General features: G+C 59.7%; 1 protein-coding gene across 1 annotated transcript; it reads left to right on the top strand.

The window, feature by feature from the left end:
* The first annotated feature begins 249 nt into the window (after positions 1-249).
* On the top strand, positions 250-13566 carry LOC141751761 (adenylate cyclase type 10-like). The gene is made up of 15 exons (XM_074609125.1): positions 250-778; positions 1104-1309; positions 1749-1842; positions 2149-2237; positions 2807-2998; positions 3112-3233; positions 4999-5051; positions 6521-6674; positions 7381-7573; positions 8110-8196; positions 8633-8916; positions 9529-9665; positions 10346-10471; positions 11515-11769; positions 12415-13566. The coding sequence occupies exons 2-15, from the start codon at positions 1121-1123 to the stop codon at positions 13047-13049; spliced, it is 2610 nt and encodes an 869-aa protein (XP_074465226.1). The 5' UTR covers positions 250-778; positions 1104-1120; the 3' UTR covers positions 13050-13566.
* Positions 13567-13861: the final 295 nt, after the last annotated feature.

Raw genomic sequence — 13861 nt, 5'->3', positions numbered from 1 at the left:
CCCTGCCTGCTGTGCGGGTACAAGGGCTGTGACCACCGTGAGCCTGGGAGAGAGGCCGGAGCGGTGCTTTCCTGAGCTGTGCCCCACAGTGCACCCTTGCCCCGGTGCTCCCCCCAGGCAGAGGGCCTTGCTCGGTGGCTTCTGGAAGAAGGTGTCCACATGACTCTGCCTTTTCTTCCCTCTGTCCACAGAGTTCCTGATTTTTGGAGGAGACATCTTGAAGTTTGCTGGTAGGTTCTTGGGGGGGCGATGACCTCGGGCACTGAGCTGTAGCATTTAACTCCCGTGGCGGCCGTTTGCTCTGCGCTCCTTCTCAAGAGGCTCTGTGCAGCGCCTTGAGCCAGCTCTTTGGCCACGCACGCACCCCTCCAGCAGTGCCCTCTCTCCAGTGCTGCAGCTGCAGAGGAGCGCTCGGGACAGGGGGTGTCACCGCTGCCAGCCGTCTGCTGCTGTGGCTGGCCCGGGATAGGAGAGGTGTCCCGGTGCCCAGGACACGGTCCTCCAGGACGATGGCCTCCCACAAGCCCATCTTCCTCCGCACGGCAGCTGGTTTCTGCTGTCTCTGCAGAACCAGACCGTAGGTCGGGGAGAGTCAGGTCTCGGCAGAGCCTTTACCTTCCCTCCCTTTCCCCAGGAGATGCTGTGCTGGTGCTGTGGAGAACACCACCCCAGGAGGTGGCCAGGACCATCAGCCTGGTGCTGCACTGTAGCCAGCAGATCCAGAAGAAGTACGGAAGACGTGACACAGATGTGGGGCAGAAGATCCAACTGAAGATAGGTACGGGCGCTGTGCCAGACGCAGCTGTGTGGCACTCTGCCATGCCACAGGGTGCTTCTGGTTTGCTGGGCTTCTGGGGCAGGCAGCTGGGGATGACGCCTGGCGCACTCAACACATTCTCAATGTCAACTCGGTTCGTCTATTTCTAGACGCCTGTTTTAGGGAATCGTGTCAGCGTCTCCCCGAGGAGGAGAGAGGATGCTTTACCCCTCCGTAACGCCCCTCTCCCCACTGGGCTTCAGAGGAGCTTCTGAGCAGCCGAGATGCTGGGGGCTGTGGAGTTCCAAATGTTCCCTGTGTCAGTTCTGCTTCTCCTTCTCCCCAGGGATCTCTGCAGGGACCATGAGCCTCCCGGTTTTCGGAGATGAGAGCTGGCAACACTTCTGCATTTTTGGCCCGTGCCTGGCTGAAGTTCGTGACGCCGAAGAGGTTGCGGGTGCAGGTGAAGTTGTCCTCTCGGCCACCTGCTGGGAGCTCTGTGAGCAGCACCGGCTGAGGATCAAGCATCTCGCAGGCACAAGAGCTGTGCAGGCAGGTGGATGGGTTGGCCTCGAGAGCCATTCTGAGGGCCTGGGCCTGGCCATGAAGGAGGGAGGTGTTGGAAGGCTGAGGAGATGAATGTGGAGAGAGTTGTAGGTGGGAAAGCGGGCAGGCAGGGGAAGGTCTTGTCCTTCCATCTCAAGGGTAACCGTGGGCTGGGCTTTCTTGCTTTGAGGGGTCAGGAGGCGCTGGGAGGGTTTGAGCCCCAGCAGCAATGTCCTCTGTGGGCCATGGAGCTGTGGTTGCTTGGAGATGGGCATGCTTGGAGAATGGCTGTCCAGCTCCGGTGCTTCTGAGGAAGCACTGCTGTCCCATCCAGCCAGGTGGGCTACTTCTCCCCTTCTCTGGGCAGTGACGGTGGAGGGCAGGCTCTGTCCCCTGGGAGTCCTGGGGAGGCCAGTGGCAGTGCTTTCATTCTGTGTGTCTTCAGGTGACGGGCATGGATCCGATGCCTTGGTCCGAATGCCAAGACGCCTTACGCAAGCTCGTACAAGACCCAGTGAGACACCGCTCAAAAAGGGAAGGTGAGTGCCCACTTCCCCTTGCTCTGTGATTGTCCCGAAAGGTGGGGCTTTGCTGCTTCAGGGACCAGAGAGGAACCACCTCCTCCCTCTTCCCTCTGTCCGTTAGCACTCAGGCTGTTGGGCCTCCCAGGGCGGTGGCTGCTGCCGCCTCCTCCTTCCAGGGGAGAGCTCTGCCCTCAGCATCTGGAGGTGGCAACATGAGCAAGCGCAGAAGACTCTTTCTCCCCCACTTCGAGGGCCAGGCCCTGCTTTGCAACAGCTCGTAGTCCCGTCCACCCAGCGACCACCTGCCTTTTCTCTCCTCAGGTGCCATGAGGCCTACTCTTCTCTTGCCCAGTGACCTGAACGCCAAGGATGTGCTTAGGAAGTACATACCAGTCGCTGCTCTCGGGAAGGTACGGCAAGGCCACCGCTGCTGGGGGCTGCATTTTCGGAGGGCAGAAGAAGTGGTGCCTTGCAGAGGTGGAGCTCTTACGGGAACAGACCAATCAAAGAAAATGCGCCCTGCGATGACAACGCAGGGAAACTGAGCCCAGGGGCACCGGTGCTGCACCATTGTCTGCGTTGTCCTCAGAGAGACATGGGTGGCAGGAGGAGGACTCCTGTCCCTCTGTCTTTTCCGTGGCTATGGTTCTGGGTGTGCCGCGGACACGACGGTGGGATAAAGGGGAGATTCCCCTGAAGTCCCTGGAGCATCCCTGAGGGTCTCCCCTCATGTCCGTACCGGTCCCCAGATGGCGTGTTAGCGGAGCAGCCTTCTCTCCTTTGTCATTTGTGTTATGACTCGGCGTCTGCCTGCCACAGGCTGGGCGGCCTGCCCGCCCTTTTGCACCGAGAGGAGGATTTATCCCTTCCTCTGCTATTACCCGCTATCGCCAGCACGCCTGCTCTCCCTCGGTACTGGTGTGGGCAGTAAGAGCCCGGGAGAGCAGGCTGGTGAAGCCGTCGTGCTCTTGTCTTCCAGCTCGATGCAGGACTGCCCATGGATCTCCTCTCTGAGCTACGGCCAGTCACCTGCATCTTTGTCCAGCTGCAGCTTGCTGCAGGTACCAGCTCGGTGCATCTCAGCACCGTCCTCAAGGAGGCCAGCAGGGTGATGCTAGAAATCCTCTCTCCTCACAAGGGCCACATCAACAAAGTCCTCCTGTGTGATAAAGTGAGTGGGGGGGAACGGTGGCCTCCCCCAGCGCCAGAGGGTGGGCAGTGAGCGCGAGGGAGAGACTCCCTCTTAGGCGCTGTAGCAACATGTTCCACATCTGTCCTGGGCAGGGCTGCACGTTCCTCTGCGTGCTGGGACTCCCTGGAAACAAGCTGCCCTGCGAGAGCCTTCACGCCCTGCAGAGTGCTCTGGAGATCTTCGACTCGTGCTCCACCATGCTCGAGGAAAGAGAGTGAGTGTGTGGCGGGGGTCGGCGGGGTGCATGCTGCCTGGGACGGCGCAAGGGGGCTTCACAGAAAGAGATGTGCCTTCTAGCTTGCTCTCCCTTGTCCCTGGCAGGAAGGAGGCAGTGCCCTGAGAGGTGCAGGCAACCCCTGGGCTCAGCCCACGGCAGCCAGACGGAGTCCCTCCAAGCACACTCTGCTGGCCACCGCGCTGGAAAGAGCCCTCGTGAGGGCCAGAGGCCGGCCCTTCTGGGCCACTGCCCCATGAACGGGGATGGGGCCCAGCCACCTGATCCCAAGTGGCTGTCATCGCCAGGCGGTGACATGGCGGGCGCCTTCTTCCCTCTCTCTTTGCTCACAAGAGGGCTGTGGCCCTGCACGTGCTCTGCCCCTGCCCCTTGTCCCTTGCAACCTGCAGATGTTGCACCCCTGAGCTCTCCACATCCCCGAGACCCACGCTGGCAGGGCAGCACAGCCGGTGGCCCAGGCTGGCACCGAGGGGAGGTGTGGGAAGGGATGAAGCCAGGCGGGCAGGACTGCGCCTGGGGCGCTGCTCAAGCCCTGCTGTTTCTCTGTGTGCCAGGACAATGTCTGTGGCAGTTACCAGAGGGACGATGTTCTGCGGAGTCACTGGCCACCCGCTGAGACACGAATACACAGGTATTGGCCTGGAAGGGTGCCGCGGGGCTGGCGGCACGGGCCACACCGACGCATGCTCTCTCTCTCTAACGCGTGCTCTCTCTCTGGCAGTCCTTGGCCAGAAGGTGAACTTGGCTGCCCGGATGATGGTGCACTACCCTGGGCTGGTGTCCTGTGATGCAGTGACCTACGCCGCCTCCCGGCTGCCCGCTTCCTACTTCAAGGAGCTGCCGGAGAGAGAGATGAAAGGCCTCAGGCAGCCTGGCCCTGTCTATCAATACGTGGGGGTCACCGAGGAGAGGTGAGTGTCCTCTGAGACGGTCGGAAGCCCTGGCATGGCAGGCTTTTTGCCCCTCTCCCCTGCTGTCTCCAGCTGCTGAGAGAGCGGGAGTGAAACCAGAGGGATGGGGAAGGTTTGTCTGTCTTGGTAGACACAACCTGGCCTTGTGGGCTGGGTCTAAAGGGCTTTGGGCTGTGCTTTCCCTGCTGTGCTTGCTCCACCACGTGCCCTGGGAATGCTGACCCAAGGAGTTTTCTGTCCCAGCTGCTCCGAGCAGGAAGCTTTGGGCCAGTCTGGTCCCCATGGGGAAACGTGGACCATCGGGACACTCTTCCTCAGGTCTTCCTGCAGAAATCTCAGCTCTTCTGGGCCAGGATTTCACCTTCCCTTTAGAGGACGGTTTGAAGGTTACCACTGCCGTCTCTTTGAGACTGCGGGAAGACTTGAGCCAAAGGTGCCAGGTGCTTGGCATCCCAAGCCCTTCAGGGACACAAGTCCCCCTTTCAAAGACGCTTGGTGTTCTTGGCCAAAGTGGTAAAGCTGTCTCCCAGCCAACAGCACGCCCTGGCTTCTTTCACGTGTCTTCTCCTGTTTCTCTGGGTTTGGCCTCTGGGGATGGACTCTTGATATGTTCTCCTGTCCCACCGTGGCCGCTGGGCTTCTTTACGCTTGAAGCTGTCGTAGCGTGTCAGCTTGAACTTTGGCTGGGAAAGCGTGCAGGGGATAACAGCCTGCTCCAGAGAAAAGCCGGTACCCGAGGAGCACCTCCTTCCCTACCACGCCAGGCTGCTTCTCTAGGTCCCCTGGCTTCTCACCGTCTCATTGACTTGTGTTGTCTTTTCCCCTGCTTCTAGCATCTTTGGCGTGGGTCTTACCAAGAAGAGGTCGGAGTACGTCCCCTTGCTGGGTAGGTGGAGAACGCCTTGCTCTTCTGAAGCCCAGGTTCTTCCCCTTGGTAACTTTTAGTGCCTTGCTGGGAAGGGAGAGGCTTTTACCAGGGATGGTGTTGCCTGCAGCAGCCCTAAGAAAGCGCCGCCTGTCTTGGTCTCTGCTTGCTTGATATCTTTGGGTGGAAAACGAGGTGGGGCGCCTGCTGCTCCCTGCTGTCTTCCAGACCTGGTAGGAAGGTTGCTTTCAACTGTGGAGCTGCTCACAGCCTGGGGGCTAAACTGATCCCTGTCTTTGGGGTCAGGAAAGAGATTTCCTTCTGCCAAATCGATGGAGAGTTTTGACGGTGGGTTCTCCTCCTTGTACTCCTCAGAGCTGCTTTCTTGGCAGCATCTGGGCGAAGACATGGCAATGTCAGGAGGCAGGGGATGCCTGTATTCACTCGGGGTCTTGCCGAATGTTTTGGGCCCTGTTGTGGGTTAACCCCGCTTGGCAGCTCAGCCCCACAGAGCCACTCGCTCCCCACAGTGGGATGGGTTAGAGAATCGGAAGGGTTAAAGTGAGAGCACTGGTGCGCTGAGACACAGACAGCTTAATAGGGAAAGCAAAAGCTGCACACACGCCCAAAGCAAAATCAGGCATTCATTCACTGCTTCCCATGGGCGGGCAGGCGTCTTGCCATTTCGAGGAAAGCAAGGTTTCATCACGTGTGACAGTGACTTGGGAAGACAAATGCCATCACTCCGAACGTCCCCCCTTCCTCCTTTCCGCCGGATTTTCTTGCTGAGCACGGCGTTGTATGGTCTGGAATAGGCCTTTGGGCAGTTGGGGTCAGCTGTGGCGGCTGTGGCGGCTGTGCCGCCTCCCAGCTTCTTGTGCACCCCCAGACTGTTCGCCAGCGGGGCAGCGTGAGCAATGGAAAAGGCCTCGACGCTGCGCAGGCGCTCTTCAGCCATAACTAAAACCTGGTTGTGTTATCAACAGCGGTGTTTGGTCACAAATACAAAACATAGACCTGTACAGGCTATTGCTGAATAAAATTAACTGTAGCCCGGACCAAACCAGAACGGGACTGACGACGCTGCCTTAGCTACTGGGAGGTGCTGTGCAGCTCACGGCACAGCGAGGAGATGCTTTGAGTCTGTTTGGGACGCAGCTGCCTGAACCGGCTGCAGTCATCCCTTACAGTCTCGTGCTGGATCGCTGCGGGGAGTCGCATGGGGCCGGCAGAATCTCCGTGCCTGTGGGATAGGGGAGAGGGCGAGGGGGCTGCGCTGCGGGGCAGGCAAGCAGGTGGCCCCGTGACTGCTCTGAGGAAGGCAGAGGTGCCCAAGCGTGGACGAGCAGGTGGGAAGGAGGCCTGGGTGCCGGCAGGCTGGCCGATGTGGTAGCGGGGAGGGAAGCTGCGGTGGAGGGTGCCCGCAAAAGGGACGGCTCTTTGCTTTTCAGCACGCCCCCAGCAGCTCGTTCTCTGGTTTGTCTTCGCAGGTCGGAAGCAGGAGACTGACCTCTTTGTCAGCTGCTTGAACGCCTATAGGGATTCAGGCCAAAGGAACATCCTGGCGGTTGAGGGCACGATGGGCTGTGGAAAGAGCCACTTACTTGCTGAACTGGCCTCTCTAGGCCAGGATGCTGGCCACAGGTACAGGTTTTCCACCTGTAGCTTTGGGACACTGCCCCTGCCCATCCCCTGACAGCCGTGGAACGCTCCAGCCCCTCTGCCAGGGTACCTGGCCCTTGGACTGCAGCCTCCCGACAGAGCCTCCTGGAGACACTGCCTGGGAGCACCTGCGTGCTCCGCTCCCGCCTCTGCCTCTTTGGGGAGTTGGAGGTGGCTTCTGGAGCCACGGCCTTTCCTCCTTCACCCCTGGGTCAGGCGCAGATAGAAGGAAAGAGCCCAAGCTCAGTGCTTTTCATCCCACTCCAGACCCCAGAGACAGCAGGGCTGCCTGTCTCAGAAGCCCTGCTCGCCCTCGGCGTGTTTCCCAGGAGGAGCACGGGGGCCTGTGCTCTGGCAGGCAGACCGATAAGGTCTGGAGCCCAAAGGCAAACCCACCACTTGCTCCATTCTTGCCTCTCAGCCCCGTGAGTTCCTCTGCAGGGGGCACGTAGGGAGACCTAGGCCGGCGCTGCAGAGACACAGGCTCTGGACCCGGCTCTCCCGCTGGCTTGGCAGCAACTGCCCCTCTGTGCCCTTTCTCGTACGAGGAGGGAAAAGCTTGGCCTTCTGTGGGAAGCGCTTGGAGATGGGGGGCTGAAGAGCTCCCCCCAAAGGGCACCTCCACCCCTCTTGTCTTAGAAGGCTGGGGCTGTGGGGAATCTCAGTGCCTTTTGCTTTTGCACCGCAGGGTGGTTGCCCTGGAACTGCTGGAGATCGACACGAGGCAGCCCTTCTCTGCCATCCACATGCTGATGGCCAGGGCCCTGGGCCTCCAGGACTGTGAATCGCGCGGCGACAGGCAGCGCGTGCTGAAGACAAAGCTGCAAGGGACAATCGAAGAGAGCAGCTACTGCCTCCTCAATGACATTTTCGGTGTCAAGGTGAGAGCCAGAGGCCCCTGTGGACGTTGAGAAGGCCTTCTCCTGAGCTTGTCTGGGTCTGACCTTGAGTGGGCACGCTGCTGGGAGTGCCTTAGCTCCGGGGTGGGCATTGCGGGGGTCACAGTGTGCATTTGCCATGCCTGGGCCCAGGGGGCTCCCTGTCTGTGGGGCTGGTGTCCTGCGCCGCATCCGCAGTGCCCGGTGCCTTGTTCGGCACCCTGGAAGTGGCACTGGAGAGAGGCTGTTCCTGACCTCGTGCCGAGGTCACCGCTGTGCGAGGGGTCTGCCCCAGCCAGCCCACGATTCCCACAGCCAGAGAACCGGCTCAGCCCAAGCCCCAGCTCTGCAGAGACCCTCAGCAGAGGGCCTTTGCTTTAGGCTCTGGGTGGAGTCCCCGCTGCGGCTCCCTGCCCCTGTGCTGGGCAGAGGTGAGGTGCTGAGGCTGTCAGAGACGGTGGGCTCTGCGGTCTTGCGTGCTGGGTAGGTGTGCCGAGCCCCGGAGCCGTGTTTCTCCCTGACTCTGCTTTTCTGGCCAGTTCCCCATTTCGGACAATGTTCGCGAGATGGATGAAACTCAAAGACAACTGGAATTGCACTCGACTCGGGTGAAAGTGCTGGAGAAGGTGAGCATTTCTCCTTCCTTCCCCCTGGGTCAGAGAAGGAAAAACCCTGCCGTCTGCGGGCTCTGTACCACTGAGGTGTGAGCAGGCAGGATGACTGCGCACCTGGGTCATGGCCCGTCAGAGCCCGAGAAAGCCCTCGCCCCCCGACTTCCCCCCGCAGCCCCACAAACACACCCGAGGACTTTCCTCCCGTAAAGTGTGCCCTGGAGGAGGAACAATGTCTTCTGGGTTCCCTTGCCCGAGCTCCCTCCTTCTGCAGGGCAAGTGATGTTAGGTATGACCCTCCAGTCTCAAAGAGTCAGTAAGCTTCCGAGCGGGAAAGTGGCTGGGGAGAGACTTCAGAGCATCCTCTCAAGAGACGGAGGCTAAATCTCGTCCCCTGCAAGACAGCTGAGAATCCACTGGATTCCCCTCAGAGCAACCTGCTTTTTTTCAGACCCTTACAGGAGATTTTGGCATATTTGTCATCGACAATGCCCATTTCATCGACCCTGACTCCTGGTTCATCATGTCACCCGTGCTCCAGAAGGTCTCCCTCTTCATGGTCATGAGCTTAGCCCCAGGCTACGAGATAACCGAGAGCTTTCGCAAAGCCGCAGCAGACAACGCCACGTCCCAGAAAATCACTTATCTTCATCTGGACAAGCTGAAAGCTTCAGTTGTGATGCAGAAAGTCTGCAAGGACCTCGGAGTGGTCAGCATCCCCAGGGATCTGGTGAGGTAAGTTGGAGGCAGGGGAGCTCTTCCTGAGGGCCTGAACCTCTGCTGACCGTGGTAGGGAATCAGGCCCCCAGGCAAGGGAGCGCAGGGCCACTAGAAGCATCCCGGACTCTAGCGAGTGCCAGGCGTGGGCGGCTTGTTATGCCTCACCCTGGTGGGTGCGCGCTGAGAGCGGGCAACTCCCGAGACACCCAGCCTGGGAGGTGTCAGCCTTGGCTGCCGCACAGGGAGGAAGGGAGGAAGAGTCCTGAGCCCAGCTGTGTCTGGGTGTGAACAGAAAAGGCCTTGGTCTGGGTGGCTGGGCTGTGGGGGAGATTCCCCGGGGCAGAGGTCCATCCTCTCCAGGCTCCTGAGGAGAAGAAAGGCAGGGCTCGCTGCTCTGCGCTTTGGGCATTGTCCGCAATTCTTTTCCCGTGGACTTCGGCAAAGGCTGGAGGGTTCAGGGGGCACAAAATCCCAAGGCAGTGGGAGGACGATCCCTTTCCAAAGTGAGGCGTAGCTGTGATGAAGATGCTGGCTACCCTGGTATGCCTGAGTGACTGGCCGCCCAGCTGAACTGTGTTTCACCTTACTTTCCTTGTGCTGGTCCCCGACGGGTCTGCTCCTGTGCAGGTTCCTGATCCGAACCAGCTCAGGGATCCCATATTACTGCGAGGAGCTGCTGCGCTGCCTTCGTGCCAACGACATGCTCCAGTTCTGCACCCGGAGGCAGTCTGGAAAAGCAAAGGACAACTGGGAGAGCCTGATCAGTAAGCACCTTGGCTGCGACTAGCGAGTTGCTGTGGCGTGTTCTCCACAGCAGAGTCTTGCCCCGTTGTTCCCCCATGGCTCTGGGCAGAGTCAGATCTTGGTCTGGCGGAGGTGTGGGCTCCTGTGCGCCTTGCTGTTGGGACAGGCAAAGCAGGGGCAGTGAGTTCTGGTGGCTCGGAGGGACCTACATTCTTGGGGCGGGGGTTGTGGGGCTAAAACACAGGGGAAATCCTTCCGAAGCACATGTGCTTGTGGTGTTTCTTAGGCATTCCAATGGGCATGCAGTTTAGCTTGGCCAAAGGCTAGCTCACTTGAGAACAAACCCCAGCTTGTGGTGAGGGACGAGCCCAGGAAACTTGAATGCCAAACCATAAATCCCCACAAGAGTGCCGGTAACGGAAGAAAACGGTGGTAATGCCATCCGAGAGAGCAATGCCAGCCAGAGTGCCGCGGCCTTGGGAAGAGCCAGGACTGAGGCCACGTCTTGCATTAGCACCAGCAGTTTCCCTGGCTGGGAACTGGTGGGAACTGTTTTGCTCTGCTTCATGACCACCACATTCAGGGCAGGCACTGGACCATGTCAGGGGCGACTTGTCCCATCCCAAGTGAATCGTGAAGCGCTCGCGAGCTGCGAGTCGCTTTGCGAACTGCCTTATCGGTGCTCTCTTGCTCCGCCCAGCATCTGCAGCCGAGGCTTCATCCCTCGCGGCAACCTGGAGCTCCGAGGCGCGGAATGACGGGAGGGTCTGCCTCCTCAGGCCAGGCGTGACCCTGGAGAACACCGCGCTGCCCATCCCCTTGAAAGGTAAGGAGCCGAGCGCCGCTCTGCCGGCTGTCGGCTGTGCTGGGGCTCCTTCCCGGGGCAGGGGCTGGAGGGAGGCCGGGCATCCGTGTGCTGCAGAGTCACCCTCTCAGCGTGGGGGCTCTGCTGGGAAGGCGGCTCCGGTCCCACCAGAAACAGGCCTGGGGCTGCAGGCAGCCGCTTTCCCCTCCTGTGAGCCTGCTGGCTGCTCTCCGTCTGCAGGTAGGAGAGAAAAGGTTATCCGTGCAACACTGAAATGGCTCCCTTTTCTCACCAAAACAAATACTTTGCTGGGAAAAGGCTTTGACTTGCCTCTGTCCCAACTTTGATGCAGCATCTGTGTTGCTGTTCTCTTTTTAAGTTCCCCAGCTAATGCTGGTCTCAAGGCACTTAATCCAAACCAAATCCTTCTCTTTTTTCTTCTTTTTTTTCGTTTTGTTTTGGTTTTTTGTTTTCTGCGGATCGGCATGGAAATCCTCCTGTAGCCAGGGGAGCTGGATGGGGGAGCTTTCAATGAGTGTCCCTCCTCTCTGGCCATAGACATTTGTTATGAATTGTGAAGAGACATCATGCTAAAGTATTCCTGCTGTGAAGTGGCTTTGTCCAAAAAAAAAAAAAAAAAAAAAAAAGAAAACCAAGAGAAAGGAATAGTATTGTCTGGCCAAGTTAAGGCAAGCGTTGTGGGGAGCTCTGTGTCCACCTGTGATGTGGGGAAAGTTCTCTGTGTGCGCTGTTGGGCAAAAGCCTACTCCAGATCTGGTAGGGCACATCATGGGATGCACATACCTGCTGGGTCCTGCCCTCCCTGCCCTCGGTGGGGGAGCATTTGTTTGAGCATCTGGCTTTTCCCCAGGCCTCATGGCCTGCGATTCCATCAGGAGCGGAGCCAGTTTGAAGATGCCTACCCTGGGTTGCGATTGCCCAGTAGGTGCAGCCGCAAGGAGAGGAGGCCAAAGTCTACCCCATCTCATGGGTTGAAACTTTCCAGCCTCTCCAGCCTCAGCATGGGGAAGAGGCAAGAGAGACGTGTTGTTTCTTCTTGACAGAGATTGCGCTGACTCAGCTGGATCGGATGCAGCCGCTGACGCGGATGGTTGTGAAGTTTGCAGCCATCATCGGGCCGGTGTTTACCACCCAGCTCCTGTTGCACATCCTTCCCACTGGCCTCAGGACCCATATGAATTCCTTGTTGGACGAGCTGGTGAGCGACAACATCCTGAGGTGGCTGAAAAACACAGAGGTGCCAGAAGATGTGCAAGATCCTACCGAGGGGCCAGCCACCTCTTCGCAGGTGGAGAGCAGTAAGTGGTAGCGGGCAGGTGGACAAGGGAGCTCCCAGCTGTGTCCCGGCAGGGCTCCCCAGGGCATGGTGCGCTTCCCCTGCTGTGAGGGGTGGCTGGGGCTCAGGCAGGCACGGCTCTTTGCGATGGGTTGTTCAAAGACCTTACGGGTCAGTCTCAAAGCCCGCTAGCTTTGCGCTGGAGGGAGGTTCCCACCAAGTGCCATCCCGAGTGCTGCTCGTAGCGCAGGCACGGGAGGGCGTGTGGAGCCCCTGACATCCTCTCCCAGCCACCTGATCAAAGATGCTCTCCAGGTTGCCCCGGGGCCCTTGACGGGCTTTTATTCAGCTTTGACTCCCCTGTGGCGCAGGAGGAAGCTCAGGAGGCTGGGGACTGCCTTGCCAAGAGCAGGGAGAAAGTGCTGGACGGGGCTTGCTTGGGCTGGTGGTGACATGCCCAGCTCCTGCCTGGAGCGCAGCTGAGCGCTGTGTCCGCGGGGCTGGGCTAGCGTCAGCAAGGCAAGCTGGGCCCTTTTGCCCCGTGCTGCAAGGCTCGGTGTGCAGCAGTGCTGGTTGGCTGGCAAGGGTGCACGCCAAGGCATGACTCTCGTGCCCCGGCTGCGACGGCCCTGAGCTGGGGCTGATGCCGAGGCCCTTTGCCTTGCAGGTGTGCAGAGGCCCTCTCCCAGCACGAGGACCGAGGAGCAGCAGCCTGGCGTCTTGGCCTTCTGCGTCCCGCTGCTGCAGAAGGCTGCGTACGAGCTGTGGCCCGAGAGGCAGCGAGTCGCCTTGCACGGCAAGTGTGCCGCCTTCCTGGAGCAGCACGCGCACAAATGCAGGAGCTGCGGCCAAGGGGAGTTTGTCGCCTTCCACCACTTCGCCGTCACCAGCAGCCAGGACGGAGGCAGCTGTCGGGACCCTGCCGACGGAGGCGACTCATGCAGCTGGGAGGCCTTGGTGCTGGCTGGAGAAGAGCTGAAGCAGGATAGGACCCACGCCACTGGGGGTACGCTGTGCACCGTGCTCCACAGCCCGGGCCCTCCAGGAGCCCAGGGGTGTATGCTGGGGATCGGCTGGGAGGAGGTCTGCCGGGGACGAGCCCAGGAGCTGAGGACAACCACCGCAGACTTTGCTCAGCGTGTCGGCACCCTCGCAAGGGTCCTTGAAGCCCAGTGGGAGAGCGAGAGCAGCTCTTCCCCTGGGGCAGGCGAGGAGGTGTCTAACCCCCTGTTTTCTTTGCAGATGCCGCAGAGCAGCAGGCTTTCACGGAGGCGGAAACCGGGTGAGCAGACAAGGGTTTGATTCTCTGTAAAGGCAGGGGCCTCAGGGGTCTCCAGAGGAGACCAAGGAAGCGCTGGCATTTGCCTGCCGGTTGTGACTCTAGCTTAAGGAAGAGGCTTTCTGTGAGGTGGGAGCTGGGAAGAGATGGCCACGGAGGTGAGACAGTGCTGGAGGAAGCCCGTGGGCTCCTAGTGATGGTCACACTACGCTGGAGCAGGCCTTGCTTTCCAGTTCCTCGAGAGGAGCGCTACAAAATCTGCAGGCGAAAAGCCACCACAAGGGAGCCAGGTGGTTTGCCTGGGGGAGGTGACAGAAAGCCCAGCTTGTCTTCTTCTCCCTGGCTACAAAGCAGCTGTAGGAGTCATGCCTGCCCGTGGGCTCGCGCTCCCTTTTGAACAAAGGGCTTTTGATGGCCTCTCTGTGGGGCAAAAGACCAGTGTAGGTGATGCCTGTGCATTCTTTGCTCTCTTCTTCCCCTGGGAACGGTGCTCTGACTAGTGTGGCGGAGCGGCTTCTGCCAGAGGGCAAACAGACAACTGAGCTGCCCGACGAGACCGACAGGCAGCACAACGGCACACACTGGTGTGAATGCCGAGCCATCGTGGAATCGGTGCTTGTGCCTTTGGCTCGCCACTACGTGGCAATGGGCGATGCCGACCGAGCCTTTTACTACCTTCTGGAGTGTGCTGCTGCCTACCTGCACGTCTCCAACAGCTACATGGTGAGTTGCCTCGCTCGCCAGCGCCCACCGTGCACGGAGTCCTCTCAGTCAGCTGGCTCTGGGCAGGACAACTTCACCGCTGCAATAGGGCATGCCTTGACGGGGCCTTGGA

This window comes from Larus michahellis, chromosome 15 (assembly GCF_964199755.1).
Source record: "Larus michahellis chromosome 15, bLarMic1.1, whole genome shotgun sequence".
Lineage (NCBI taxonomy): Eukaryota > Metazoa > Chordata > Aves > Charadriiformes > Laridae > Larus > Larus michahellis.
This window is presented reverse-complemented; position numbering and strand designations above follow the sequence as displayed.